The following is a 15672-nucleotide window of genomic DNA, read 5'->3' as shown; positions in this document are numbered from 1 at the left end:
TTATTTCAGTGTTTATAAAAAAATGATGATAGTAATAGTAATAATGATAATAATAATATTAAAAGTAATGATAATAATTCTCAATATTTATGTAGCGCATCATCACATGAAATGTCTCTAAGCGCTAAAATGACCTCTTGTGGTTTGCTAATGTTTGTCTGTTTCAGATTGACGAATCCTGTGCCTGGAGACACAAGGGTGAGAGACGAGTCAGAGGACTGGAGGAGGACGAGATTTCATCTGTTGCCGAGACGGTGGAGGTACGCTCTACTATTCGTTAAGTTTTGCTCTTAAAAAGGAATCATATTTTTAGCTGAATTTGAGAATGTAGAGAGTGTATTGAATTTGCAAAATTGGGTAATTCAGAGCTGAAACCCCATGATTATTTTCTACCCCCCCCCATCTGTTTCATTTCCTTACTTTCAATATTTCCTGTATGAAACTGCTTCACCATCAAACTCCTGAATGGTTCCTGAATGCTGAAGACTGACATCCATGTCGAGGACATTGAAGAGGAGGTCAATGAAGAGGAGAACGAAGATGATGATGAGGAGGAGGAGGAAGGAGAGGAGGAAGAAGAGGAAAGAGTGGATGATGAGGTCAAAGTGGAGGCTGCTTCAGAGGGACCTGAGCAAAGACTCGACTCTTCTTGTCACTCTGGTGAGCAGAAGTTGTTTTAGGACCACTTTTCTCTTCATCCTTCTGTTTCCCAGAGGAGTAGTAGCGTGCCTTCACTATGTGATTGTGCACAGCTTATGCTGAGTAAAGTGCCTAATTTTTTTCTGCAGTTCATTCAATATTGTTTAATACTTGTTTGAAGCCAAATGAAAGCAATGCTGTAAAAGTGGAAAGTTTTGCGGTGTTCAAATTTTCGTGCATTTCTTGCAATCAGAAACTAGTGTGAAAATAAAAGCACGCGAATATTTTTGCTTGCTATATGTTCCTGTAGTTGATGTCTTGATTCCGCGGAATTAAAACACTCGAAACTCTTCTCACCCGCCTGAGCGCGAAAAATTAGTTGCTCGAAAAATATCAACCTTTACAGTAATTTGCCTGGGAAATGCATGTACTGGTAGTGCAACTGCATGTTTCTCTGGTTTTATCTGCATGTGTGTATTCATTTGAGCATTCATCAATTCATGGGTGTGTGCCTATTTACACATGGCCATTTGTGCCTCTTGTGAAGCTCCTGAGGTATATATCTTTATGCATCTGTTTCCATGGTTCTTTCCTGGCTCTCATCATTGCACCCATGAATTGTTTGGTCAGACAAAGGTGTGGAAAATGATGACCGGGAGGAAGCAGAAAGGGGGATGGATGCTGCCCAGTCTAGGAGTGCAACGATAGGTGAGAGAAGAGAGGAAGATGAGGATGAAGAAGAGGAGGAGGAAGAGGAGGAGGAAGAGGTGGAAGGGAAGAAAGAGGAAGAGGACACTCATACTGTCACTGTGAAGGAAGAGCTGGAAGATGAAGATGACAAGGAGAACCTGTATCCAGACACCACTATTCCACTCCTTCACATGCAAGGCAACAGGTTGGTGGATGGCATTAGCTAGTAGGAAGTAAAATTTACTCAGACATTCTAAAAGCACTCTACATAATATTCTTTGTTAACTCAGTAGCCATAGCTGGATTTTAAACCAAAGATTTTGTTGTAAATTCATTAAAGTTTAACTCTCTGTATGAATTGCAGTCATTCATATAGTTCCCTGTTTATTACTCTGCTAATGTCTGTAAATCAGGGTCTCTTCTTTCTTTAGAACAAGAAATCAATGCATGACATAGAGAAAAAGAAAGTTGAAAAAAGAAAGAAAAAAGAAATGATGCAGAAATGGCAAAGCATGACTGAATACCGGAAGGCAAATTTAATTTAATTATTCATTGCAGCCGTTGAGTTAGCCATATATGATAGTACACTGACAGTTGCTGGGTTTTTTTTTTTCTTTTTTTCTCTGCTGAAGTTAAAGCCTGATTCATGGAATTTTTTTTGTTTAGGGAGAACAAAAAACAAGAAGTCTTCAACGATGAAGCAGTCCAAAAAAAAAACCAAAAAAAAAAAATCTTTATTTATTTGGATGTATATCTGCAACTCTATTTGTTAACACTGCTCATGTTCATTAGGTAACTCTGTACTATTTTTGAAATCGGACTTAGATATGAACAGACGCGGCCCCGTGGTTCTAGTGTCATGAGTACAGGGAGCTACCACTCTGCAGATGGGATTGTAGATGAGGATGGCAAGGCAGTCATCTATCTTGGGGATGACAAACCAATCGTCATTGGAGGACCCGCAGCTGAGACACAGGTATACCCTGAAAAGTTAGAATTCCTCTGGTAGTGATTTGGCTACCCAGAAAGAACTCTAAGATGTTCACTTTGATATGATTTGTTGGTGCAGTTTGAACAATTTCACATGTGTCACGTTGTGGATTCAATTTTGTAATCTGATTGTTTCACTCCATATTGTAATTACAGGACAAAGAGAATTATTATTTTAATTGTTTCCTCTGATACCACCAAGTAATAATGGAATTTGTTGTTCATGGCAAAAATTATTGTCCGGGTCTCAAATGTCGCAAATTTGTAGAATAATTGGAGCAGTGTGTGATGGGTTTTAGTCAACTTTGTCCAGATATAATCTATAGCAGAGCAGTTTTGTGTTGAAAATAGATTAGCATAATGAGTGTAGAGGTCAAAGGTCACTGGTCTAGGTAAAATTTTAGGAGAGCTCTGTCAATGCAATAACTTGTTAAAGGAGTGAATTACTTGAAAGGATTTCTGCTTCTTTCACGCAATCTAATTTTCACGGTGGATTTTCCCTGTAAGTGTGAGCCAATATATTTTGAAAACTTCCTACCTCTCCCACTTTAGAAAAGAAAAGGAGGGCAAGGGTGAAAATGCTACACTTTCAATTGATTTTAGCCTGAAAATGTAGGTAAGCCACAGGTTGAACGTGTTGAAACATGATATCTCTTTTTTGTGTGTCTGCGTAATATGTGGGAACATACTTGTTGATCTCTTTCCAAAATTGTGCAGAATGTTAATAGTCCTATTCTGTGTATCTCTCATTCAGCAAAAGTCAAGGCCAAAGCTGTCTGCAAAGCAAAGGAGGTATGTTCCATTTCTCTTCTGTTACCACTTTGCTATTATTGTCATTCTTTTGTTTACAGTGACAGTGTTGTTTTAGAACTCAAATATTTTATAGATTTAAACCTCAAAACATGTGGACAGGAAAGGATAAACATGTAGAGCCCAAGTAATGACATTTCTGTACTGTTGTGGGCAGTTCTTGTAAAGAACATAGTCATGTTCATAGATGACAGTAGGACACATCCATCTTGTTTTTGGTTTCAATTTGCAGAATTGTGTGTTTTTTGTGCAATTGTTGCATTGCATGCAATCCAGAATTAAAAAAAAAAAAAGAATCACGTAAAAGTCCGAAATGCTCTGTTCTGACTATTATCAGACTACAATATTACCAGTAGTATTTTATAATCATTCTGATGATATTCTTGAAGTGGCCAAAGTGTATGTTATTCTGATACTAATTAGCAATTTCAGAATGTCATGTAGATACTGAATGAAGCTTTGGTGGAAATCTAGACCACCATGAACCTCGTACAATTTTGTGATGGTGTGCTCTTTTGATATCACCACCTGTTATTGATAACGCAGAGACTTGAAGAAACAGAAGCAGAAGCAAGGAGGAGCAGCCCCGGGGTCAAAGGGTGCAGAAGGTGAATCAACGGCCGACACGAGACAGGAGGAGAGTGATGGAGAGGAAGAGAAGGAAAGGAGCGAGAGAAGGGTTGATGAAGACGAAGAAGACGAGGAAGGAGCGAGACTAGAGAATAGTGCTGGGGCGAAGGCGTCTGTTTCAAGGAGTGTGTCTGAATCCAGTGCAGTGAGTAAAGTGTTGGATTAGGAGGGGCTCAATCAAATGTGTGCTTTGAACATCCAAAGGCCAGGTACAGCAATGTTCATCACCTGCTGTTGTATCCTCAATATGGAATGGTCTGACCTCATTTAACTCTTTGATTTAATGTTTATTACAATATCTTCTTCTGCTTTTGTGGGTTCTTTTTTCTCCTTTTTGTTTTGGCAACATTTGTTGACCACAGGTCTGAAATAACGTGGCACCACCTACTCTTGATTTAGTCTTTGAAACAAATGAAGTACATTTATAGCATAGTCATAAGTGAAATATTTTTTTTTCTGGAGAAATTACCAAAATTGTAGTCAAAAGTGCATTGACAAATTCAAAAACTCATCTTCACAAGGTTGAGCAGATCATGGAAAAAAACAACCTTTTGTATTTGTTTATATTTACCAATTTTTATTACTTTGGACATCTGATATTATTTATTATTTTTGATCATGTACATGCAAAACCATTCCCATTCTTTGGGATAGGTAAGACAAATGTGCAGTCAATTAAAAAAAAAAAATGTTTCCCCCTTTTTCTTATTTCAGAGTTCTCAACAAGCACCGCCAAAAAGAGGACAAAAGGTATGTAATCTTGGTTGTATGTGTGTTTGTGTATGTGTGTGCTCGACATTCTTCAAACCATAGTATTTTTGTCACTCGCTCTTATTTTATCTCTTTCAGTTCTCAAGCTGTAACTAATGAGAAATGAATGAAAAATGAATGGATACCAGTATTTTTTTTTAAAGGCAACTGTGGCAGTAATGTATTCTGATTGATGTCCATCATGTTGTCATTACAGAGGCATCACCAGGGCCCTGTTTCATGAAAGATGTTAGGATGGCAACTCTTGCTGGAATGGCAATTTCCAATAGCAACAGCCAATCAGGAAGCTGGATTCTTGTCGTTACCATGACAATTGCCATTCCAGCAAGAGTTGTCATCGTATCAACCTTTCATGAAATGGGGCCCAGGTGTTTATTCTGTATGCTGTTTTTGTTTTTGTTTTCCTGTTAGCACAAGATGAAGAAAATCAAACAAAAGTACAAAGATCAGGATGAGGAGGAGAGGAGGCTACGAATGGAAATTCTTGCTGTGAGTTTTTTCCCTTTTACCCCACGTAGATTTTTCGAATGGTCTTTCTTTGTATTAAGGTTTGTGCTTTTTAACGTGTACCTTGTGTGGTGTACGAACATGATATATGCAAACTTCACAATCTCTGAGATGTGATCTGTTTAAAGTGCTTGACTCGGATCTAGAATATGCTCCTTGAGATATGGAGAGAAAGTTCAACTTGTGAGGATGTCTGTAGCAAGTATGAGAAATGTTATGATGATGATGATGGTGATGATAATGGAAGTTTTTCCCACTCAGTTGATAGTCACATGACACTCCATAATGATCTTTGACTAAATCCCATACTCCATCCACACTCCAGTCCTCTTGAGTATATTAGTTGTACTGTAAAAGTGGAAACACATAATTCTTGTATTTTCTTTTTGCTTGTTGTATGTAATTATACTTCATATTTTGATTCAGTTGAATTAAAAACAAGTGAAATTCACCAGACAAGGCAGAGCATAAAAAATTAGCAACGCATGATGCTCTCGCCGCGACGTTAATGACTTTTTTTTTCAAGTATCGCGCAACTTTTGAGACCAAATTTGTTGCCCCCGGGCATACCGTTTTGAAGCCACGCCCCTTTGAAAAAAATTTGTCGACCCAAAAATTGCTCAAAAACATGATATTGTACAAATCCAATGTAAATTGAGTTTTTGCAATTAATTCATATAAAAATAAATATTTTTACTTTCGATGGCTGATAATGATTTATTTTAGCCTGATTATGCTTAAAAAAGTTTCTGCGACAAATTTGATGAAAAAACATAGAAATACATAAGAAATTCAATAGACGATAAAATACATCAGAAATAATTATGAAGCCAAATTTTTGCTTCAAAATCATTGTTGAGGATATTGAAAAGAATATGTTCACCAAAAATAGAAGTCTTGGAGCTTTATTTTTTTTTATTAATAGGCAAAAAAAAAAAATTGCATAAATTAGCATAAATTGATTAATATAAAATACATTAAAAAAGATTTGAAAAATTTAACTATACAGTCTTGTAGATTACATTGGCCTCTACCATAGTGCAAATTTTCGTGAGGATCGCGCGATCCATGACCGAGATCTGAAGGAGGGGGCCAAAAAGACCCCTCCCCCCCCCCCCCCCCCCCCCCCCATGGTGGTCTCAAATCCCTCAAAAAAAAAACGCTGGGATTAGGGTTAATGCATAAACACAAGCTGATCTCAAAGTATCCCTTTTCTTCAGGGTGCATCAGTTTTCTGAATGCACCAAAGACTTATTCATTGTGTACAAAAACGAGGGTGGGGGGGGGAGGGGAGGGGAGTTGGTTGCACCTTATTCTTACTCCAGTGTGCTCATTCATCTGCCGATACTAGTCTGCTGGTGGTCCCAAGGACATGAAAGGGAAGAAAAGCCGTAAGGCAAAGCGCCAGGAGGAGCAGCTGAGTCGGATGCACCAGCCCAACCAGACAGCTAGGAGCAAACAAAAGCAACAGCTCCAACAGCAGAAGCAGGGAAACCAGGCCAGCAGGGGGCAGCGGCCGACCACTGGCAGGAGGCAGGACATGCCTGGACTGTCAACGGCTGGAGGGCAAGGCCAGGGGTCAGCAAGCAAAGAAATGCATGCCGAGGATGAGAGGACATCAGAGGCGACAACAGATGTCCAGGGAGAAAGGCAGGAGCAAAGCACTCCCACAGGTAATGCACATTTGATGAGATGCCACAAGAGATGAAGCAGCAAAAAAGTTTCTAGAATTGCAGATTGTGATGTGTACCTTAGTTTATTTTCTCTGTTCTCACAAAATTATGATTTGTAGGAATTAGCATGCATCACCACAGTATTGGAAATGTATTAATAGATTACTAAGCTTCCTTGGAAGAATTTAGTTACCAAATTGTTCATCAAAGCAGAGGGTATACCCGGTAAGTGTCAAGAGACCAATGACTTTATGAAATGCATTGTGACTGCTTTCCTTGTTTCTCTTTCAATTCAATTTCAGTTCAAGCACGATTTTTGTTGTTGTTGTTTTGATGGTCAAACCATAGCATTCTTGTAGAAAACATATGTACACAATATTTCAAAGTTGCATGATTTTTCATCGTCTGAGAAAATGTAAAGAAAGGTTCCTGCTTCAATAGTTGTTCTTCATTTTGTGTACCAATGAAATCATGCATTGTAATCTTTTATTGGCAGATATGTATCACCAATTTATGCACTGATTTTGTAATAAGCCTGCATGCAATTTTTACTGTTTCCTGTACTTTGTAATTTTTTTTTTTGGTCCATTTGGTCATTCTGTTGTCCAGATGAATCTGCCATCAAGCCGGTCATTAAGACCCATCCATGGGAGACCAAGAAGAGGAGAGGAGCTATGGATGAGGCGGATGAGGTAATGCCGTCATGACATCACTCTTCGGACTTTAATGCTTTGTGTGCCTTGAGTGTCATTTGGCACAGTAAAACCCCATAGCATTGCACATACTGTCCAAAGTCCCTGACACCGTAAGGGTTAAAGAAGGGAATGTTGTATCCATCATTTCAACTGTATCTGCCCAGATGCAGAAGTGTATTGGGAGCTCCCTGCAGTTTCAGATGCACACACTAAAATGACATGCGTGTCTTTAAAGGACAAGTTCACCTTCATAGACATGTGGGTTGAGTGAATGCAGCAATATTAGTAGAACACATCTGTGAGAGTTTGAGCAAAATCGGACAATCCGTTAAAAAGTTATGAATTTTTGAAGTTTCTGCTCAGTCACGGCTGGATGAAAAGACTACTATAGCTTGTGATGTCACATGAGTACAACGATATAAAGAAAGAATAAAGAAAATTCAACATATTTCCATTTTTCTCGCATAACAAAAGAACACTCGACTTCTCTCTTTCAGAAGGCAGGGGGAATAATATTACCCTTAACATACCTCAGTAGCAAGTCGAAGAAATGTACACTCTATTCAAAAAGTAAAGTTTTGTGAAATTCTCTTTTTATTTTCCTTATATAGTTGTACGCATGTGACATCATACACTGTAGTAGTCTTCTCTTCCAGCAGTGACTGCGTAGACACTTAAAATATTCGTAACTTTTGAACGGATTGTTCAATTTTCCTCAAACTTTCACTGATGTGTTCTACTAATATTGCTGTATTCTCTCAATCCTTATGTATATGAAGGTGGACTTGTCCTTTAAAGGCACGTTGTAGTGTCTCTTACGGTAGTCGTCCTTCAAGGAGTATAGGCTGTGTGTGTGTGTGTGGAATAGGATCACATGACCTTTCATCATGCCATTGGTCTTTTCAGAAATTTATGACTGGCTTGAATAGCCAAGCAATCACTCTGAATGAGGTTGCGTTCAGTATCTCTAAAATGTTACGTGTATGCGTCTCACGTGGGAATCTACTGCTTGTAAAGAAGGTTCCTTATAGTAATTTTGTGTGATTTAAAACATTTTATTTCTGAAGACTTTTTTGCTGTTTTACATGGATAATGACATATTGGTATAATATGTGTTTGTTTGCATTCTGCCAAATGTAAAGCTAAGAATCCACATAATTACCCAAACTTTTGTAATCTTGTGTACAGTGAAAACCACCTTCATGACCAAGGGAATTAGGACACATTAAAGCAAAAAACAAAAACCCGAAATAGTAATGATATAATGCAGGGATGCCAAGTTCAAACAAATTTTATGAGTGAGATTTTCATGACTCAGCATCTTGGCGAGAGAATGTGCGCACGAGCGAGGGTGTGGGAGGGGTTTTCCCCCTGTGGCCTCCCACGGTCGGGAGCTATTTCAATATACTATTTTTTACTTATTTTTGAAAGACAAAAGGAAAATATACCTTCAATTGCAACTATCACTCTAATCCTTTGATCTAAGCTCCTTATCATAGGCCAAAGTTGCAGACTATGCCTGATGCGTGAGAAAAATGGGTGCCATGCGTGAGATCGTGAGACGGCCCCTAAATGCTTGAGTCTCACGCAGAATGCGTGAGACTTGGTAGCTCTGTATAATGATAAATAAGTGCATAATGAAATGTTTACAGTACACTTTGTCTCAATGAATTTCCCTTTCCATGGTGTTGTGTGTTGTGTTTTCTCTCCCATATTTGTGAGGCAGTGATAAGGCAGAGCACTTTTTCAGTGTATCACATTCTTACATTACAGTGGCAAAAACATGGCCAACAAACTTGAGTTATTTGTGTTTGCATTACAGGTGGACTCTGAAGAGGAAAGGGATGTTGAAAATGTCAACTCAAGATTGATGGAGGTAAGGCTCCCCTGCATGATTGTTATCCTCAATTGATGCAATATCAAGACAAGGCAATATGAAATTTCTCATAATGCTTTCAAAATGATAGACATTTCAAGCCAAAGTTTTGAATGTGTATAGTTTGCTTGCGCTTCAAGTATGCACCACACCTTTCAGTTGCCCGTCAACCATTTAAAACTATAAACCATACTGCACTATTTCTGATGCACTGGGGACATACAATTTCTCATGTTGGTAAGAGAAAAAAAAATCAAACATATGACAGATCCACATTTTAAACTCTTGAAAAGTGTGTATGTTTAAAGTTTGTGTAGGTGCTATTAGTACTGTTGGTAGTATTAGCGAGTGTGTTTTTTTTTTTTAATTGTCATTATTTCCATCAGTTATCATAGTTGATATTGTTGCCATCTTACTTGTTACTACTATATGTAAAAGCATTATTGTAGAGAGCAAAATTTGTTCTGGTTGGTTTCTGTGTACAGTCAACTCTGGGTGAATCAAATCCAATAGGACTAGAACATGAGCTTCATCGTACGCAGTAGTAGTAATCAACTGAACATGATGTAATGAACGAACACTTGTCATAAGTGCTGTGCGCTTTCCTATGACCTGTGCAGCATGTCAGCTGAGGCAATATTGACTAGTACAGAGTTGACTTTCAACCTTGCTAGAGTGCTGAAATGGCCTTACCAAATATCAACTGGCAATTGCTACTACTCTTGCCATTACTGCTACCACTCTTGCCATTATTGCTGTCACATCTCCCACTAAGATGGTATCATCTATGTATCTAGATGCAGTCTTTTAATAGCTGTTCAATTTGTTTCCATCTCCTTCACAGGAGAGTGTGTCGGTCCTGGACACACTGACTGCCAGCCCCCACCCAGAGGATCTACTGCTCTTTGCCATCCCTGTGTGTGCCCCCTACAATGTCATGCACAACTACAAGTAAGCCGCAAAAATTGCACAAACACACGCACACACATATACACACACAAACGTGCAAATGCACACTCACACACATACACTCACACAGACAACCTTACAAGCACACTCACACACTCTTACTTTCATATTCTTTATTTAGAGTTTGTATTGCTCTTATCACAAAAATTCAAGAATTTCAGAAAATGTGTTAAAAGTCAACTTCAATGCATCAGAAAATCCCTTCATTTCAACTCTCTAGTGCCCCCTTGAGTACTGTTTTGGAAGAGCCAATGCTCAACATATTTTGCAGCAGCCTGGAAGATGTAATAGAATCATTCACCTGTAGAAAAATAAAAATCATCTGATGAAAAGTCTGAGGAGACTGTGTGTACTTGAAAACAGAAATACACTTTAACCATGCTGTTTATGTACGTTCATTATCAATGTTTGTGTTCCAGTTAGCTAACATGTTTTCAGTCACATACTTCAGTTACACCTTGGCATGATAGGGACGCATTTTTCCTTTCAGGTTCTGGTAATGAGCCTTGTTTTATTTTGTTGTTGTTGTTGTTATTAATGCTGATAGTAGTGGTGGTAGTCATGGTGATGGTAGAGTTGAGTTGCAGTCATTGTTATGATGAATTTCTCCTCTCTATTTTCAGATTCAAAGTTAAACTGACACCAGGAACAGGGAAAAAGGGAAAAGGTTTGTAAATCAGCAGTTAATGGTATTTTCTCCATCGATATTTTAAATGCCTATTATTAATGTAATTGTTGTATGATTAAACAAGTCATTTTATATCAGATGTTTACATTTTAAGATATCAGTCAAAGACTGAACTCTAGGATTTGACAGATGATACAGAGTTGAAGATGACAGCGATATTTTGGAAGTTTGCCATGGGAAAATGGTTTGAGGTAAAGTAGCATGAGGACGCGGGATGTGACACAATTAAAGAAGCCTGAAGAGCAGAGTATTCATCAACAGTAATATTTGGGAACCTGTAATTCTGCCCTTACTTATTGAATTGTCCTTGCAAAAGGAGGATATCTATGAAAATATTTGCCAAGGACAATGTAGTCACGAAGTATACATGGCAGAAAAACATGTGTACGTGTACCGCCTATAGTTCCCAGATGAACAAGGAAAAGTAGAAATTACGCGTGCGTAATATATGTCCCCGCCGGAAGTAGCATTTTGTAGCAAAATGTACAATACAGGTAAAAAAACAAGGTCAAAGGTCAAAGAAGTCAAAGGCCAAAATTCTGTGTAGAAGTTTTGAAGCCCTCAACTAGTGCCATCACATAAAGCAAACGGAATAAAAATCGGGTTAGAAATGGTGAAGGAGTAGCATTTTGTAGCCATTGTACAATATAGGTCAAAAATCAAGGTCAAAGGTCACAACTGAAATTCTGTGTAGAAGTTTCAAAGCTCCCATGTAGTGCTATCATATAAAGCAAACAGAATCAAAATTGGCTCATAAATGACAGAGAAGTAGCAAATTGAAGATTTTGATCACACATGGACGCACACACAGACACACGGACACACACGTACGGAGCCCGTTTCATAGTCCCCTACTCGAACTCGTTCGGCAGGGACAAAAACTGCTTAAGTTATCTTGAGAGTCTACAAAATATGTGCAGTATCCACAAAGTGTTTAGGACATATAGGTGCAGTTTACATTCTGAATTGTCTTTGATCTCCCCTTGATTGTTATGTAAGCAAGACATTTATGTCACAAATTGATGTCATAGTAGACATTTGTTTAATCTCCTCTACATTATAGTCCTTTCATTTGACACTGTGTATCATTGACACAATACACTTTTGTTGTATTCATGATTTATAGAGGTGGACGTCCTGAGGTGTTTCTCTTTTTGTCACATTTTCTTACAACATTACTTGGTTATCACAGTGATGATGGCTAACTACCGAAGTTAAAATGCTTCACCAAGCTATGAAAATAAAAATCAGTTTAGTCCACAGAAACAGCCATTGTAAAAATGTGAGTGAGTTTGGTTTGGTGACAAACTTCTGTGGATGAATTCTTCTTTCAGCTGCAAAGACTGCCCTCAACATGTTTCAGCATGCCAAGGAGACACTACCGAGGGAAAAAGATCTGTTCAAGGGAGTCAAGGTAACTTCATGTGTGCTAGATGGGGAAATTCATTGTAACTATCCATGATCAGAAATGTTCAACATACTGCTGTTCTTTTTTTCACTTACCCATCAGCTCCCAGAAACCACATTTCTGTGATTTTTGCAGTTTTTCTGATATATATATATATATATATATATATTATATATCTTCTTTTTTTTTTTCTTTTTTTTACAAATTGTGTTTCTTATGGTACACTTGTAGATAGAAAAATTCTCCCTGAAGAAAGTTGAATTTTGATCAAAAGCCCTTGGTTATGATGGTTGCAGATTTAAAGCCTCTAAGTCACAAAATTTCAAAGTGATATATATATATATTTTTTTTTGGCAACACAATTTAGAAAATTAAAGTAAATATTTCTCTCTCAAAATAGCAAATTTCATATTTTTTCTGATTTTGTTGAAATTTAGAGTTGCCAATTTAATTAGCAAAAGATGATACTTTCTGCAGCTAGATTATCCCAGGCCTTATTGGGTGAAAAGATATCCATTATCACTGCTAACTTTGCTGCTGTGCGACTGACTGAAAACAAGGAAATATTGTCAAATCTTCATTCCCAACAAGATCTGATTTTGTGTGTGTATTCAGGTCTTTTGCATCATAGACAGTGCTGTCTTCTTAGGTAGAAAAACAGAAGAAACCAGACTTTTCTGTGTTTGCATAATTTGAAGCATTCCTTAAAGAGACTATGTAATGTAAAAGCATATTGACGTGATACCCTCAACATCACTTGTCCAAATGAATATCTAAATACATGCCTTGTACTATATACTGATATTTCTACTATTTTTCTTCAGATTACTTGGATATGATCGCTAAAACCCTTCCAAACCAAGATTCTACCAGTGACATCATCTGTCAATCACTGAATTAAGTACTAATATCGGTAACAAAAGACGTTGGAATGCACTGTACCCTAGACCGAACATATTAAAACTTGAATATTTCTGTGTTAGTTAGTTCTTGGTAGCTTCCCCTCCAAAATACTCCTGATGCACAAAAAACATTCAAGTTATTCTTAGTCAAGAGTAAGGTGCATTCCATGGTCTTTTGTGTATCATATTAGTACTTTAGCAATGTTTGGCCGATGATAACACTTGCTTTCTTTTTGTTTTGTGAGGAATATCTTCCTTTTGTTTAATAGTTCGTTGTTTTTTCCTGCTACATTACAGTCATCCATTTCTTATCTCTTTCTTTTTGTTTCATTTTTATTTCATTCCAGGATGTTGATCTATCAAGGAATATCCCAGGAAAAGTCAAGCTTTCCGGTCCAAACCTCCAAAGAGCGAAGAAAAAATGATGGAGGATTAGTGCATAGGCTCCAGTGTAGGACTGCAGACTTCTTCCATATCTTTCAGAATCATTTGACAATGGACAAAGGAAGAAAGAGAAGAAAAAAAAAATGATCCAAAACAAAAGGACATATTTTGAAGAACCAAGGCAACCTGACTACACCTTCACCTCTCTGATGACATCACATACCAAAATCTTTGGCAGGAAGTAAAGACCTTAAAGAATTATGATGTGAATTGTTGAGTAACCCCTGTCATTCAATTTTGTTGATGGTATCCCAGGAAACATCCTTTATCAGAGATGCCGACTACACGTATTACTCTTTTGCAGTATTTTGTACTGTTTTAATTCCAAAGATACTGAAGGTTTGATGGAAACACAGTTTGTCCCAAATTGTATTACTACACACATCTATTGCAGGAAAGGTAAAAATACTGCTTTTCCACCAAAAATACACATTTTCAGCCTTCAGAACACTGCAATGCTATTTAAAAGGTTGGCATCACTGCTTTCCTATCTTGATTACTGTATACGCTTTATGTTTTGCATGGCTTTTTATTTTCACAAATTTTGCAAATTGGGTGCTATTCGCAGATTAAAGAATGCGCAAAATTACTAACTCTGATCTAGCTATGAATGCAACGTGCATACGTACACATCTCCGTTTATTGTTGTGCTCTATGATCGCAAATATGTATAGGCACTTGCCAAATTTTGGGGAAGTATTGAATCGCGAGAAAATAGATTTGCTAGATATATGGCGTAAACAGTAAGTCAGAATTAATGCTCTTTGTAATTTTCGGGAAGGTATGAGAGTTGGTATGATTTGTTGGCAGATGTCATAAGTTGCATGCAGATGTGTAGAGTTTCCTGACGAGTTCAGCTGTCTGTTTTTTCCTTACTTTTTTCAAATCAACTAAGAAGTATTTAGAGGTAACAAGACAGAAAAAATCTTGTCAGACACTAATACAGTGAATTCTGTGATGAATGACATATGACATATACCGGTATATACATCTTCAGAATACCAAGGAAATAATGATCTGGAAACGTGATGGGCCCTCCGAGAGTATGAGGGATTGTTGAAGGTATAAATGTCACTCAGGATGAGATTTGCTGTCATGGGATATCTGTGCAATTTGAATGGAAAGCAAGGATTTAAAACAAGGATTCAAGTCGATATACATTGCACGTTTTAAAGTAATAGATGTCATCTTGTTGTTGCATTGTTCAGTTTGAAAAGTTTGCCAAAAAGGTTCTCTCTATGAAGATGTGTAAGTACAGTTGACCTTGCTCACGTCCACCTCGCATGAGTCGAATAATCGCCCAAGTTGAAGGTCTTTTCAAGTCCTCTTTATATTCTATTGATTTTAATCCCTCATAAGTCAAATTTTCTCTTAGTCGAAGCTATTTTTTCAGTCCAAATAGCTTCGACTTAGGCAAGTTGACTGCACAATGTATGACCAGTGTTGGAGTCTTGTGAAACCACATACACAAAGATATGACAGATAAGATTGTCAAAATTCACATGCAATCTGTGATGAAAAGTCATGTTCATTACTGCGGGTACATTTGTAGAGGAAAGCACTGTATGAAAAGATAGTAGGTGTAGAGTATACCATACAATTTACAGTGTACTAATTGGTGAGTAAACACTCAGATATTGCTCTGGATATGATGGGAGACTGTGTACAAAATATCACAGGACAATGTTCAAACTTTTTGCCTCTATAAGTTGGAAGCCCTCTCATGTTAGCCTTCAACAATAGCCAGTATGTTTCACCAGAAGGCGTATTATGTATTACAGTAATGGAAATTCAAAAATTGAACTTGATCAATGAAATAATGAATGGAAATGATTTTTCTTGTAGTTCCCTGCTTTTGTTTGTTTCTTTGTTTTTCATTGCTCAAAGTATCATCCAATGTTGGACTTACTGTGTGATCCACCATGCAAACAGTTTACAGTATGAATGAAGTGTGTGTTTTGAGTGGGGCACATTTACCAC

At 37.6% G+C, this 15672-nt stretch overlaps 1 protein-coding gene across 1 annotated transcript in view; it reads left to right on the top strand.

Moving 5' to 3' along the window:
• Positions 1 to 13966, top strand: part of LOC139744144 (ribosome quality control complex subunit NEMF-like) — a 51997-nt gene extending 38031 nt beyond the window's left edge. The window contains exons 22-36 of the mRNA XM_071654598.1: positions 168 to 260; positions 486 to 614; positions 1362 to 1534; positions 2155 to 2305; positions 3074 to 3111; positions 3676 to 3904; positions 4474 to 4509; positions 4942 to 5019; positions 6389 to 6710; positions 7320 to 7402; positions 9228 to 9281; positions 10126 to 10232; positions 10874 to 10917; positions 12273 to 12352; positions 13596 to 13966. Of these exons, the coding sequence (XP_071510699.1) occupies positions 168 to 260; positions 486 to 614; positions 1362 to 1534; positions 2155 to 2305; positions 3074 to 3111; positions 3676 to 3904; positions 4474 to 4509; positions 4942 to 5019; positions 6389 to 6710; positions 7320 to 7402; positions 9228 to 9281; positions 10126 to 10232; positions 10874 to 10917; positions 12273 to 12352; positions 13596 to 13673 (1695 nt within the window). The 3' untranslated portion in view covers positions 13674 to 13966. The remainder of the gene's footprint in view (positions 1 to 167; positions 261 to 485; positions 615 to 1361; positions 1535 to 2154; positions 2306 to 3073; positions 3112 to 3675; positions 3905 to 4473; positions 4510 to 4941; positions 5020 to 6388; positions 6711 to 7319; positions 7403 to 9227; positions 9282 to 10125; positions 10233 to 10873; positions 10918 to 12272; positions 12353 to 13595) is intronic.
• Positions 13967 to 15672: the final 1706 nt, after the last annotated feature.

Source organism: Diadema antillarum, unplaced genomic scaffold, assembly GCF_040938485.1.
Source record: "Diadema antillarum isolate AM-2024a unplaced genomic scaffold, OU_Dant_1.0 seq00001140_RagTag, whole genome shotgun sequence".
Taxonomy (NCBI): Eukaryota; Metazoa; Echinodermata; class Echinoidea; order Diadematoida; family Diadematidae; genus Diadema; species Diadema antillarum.
Note: the sequence above shows the minus strand (reverse complement) of the source record. Positions and strands in the feature narration are given on the sequence as shown.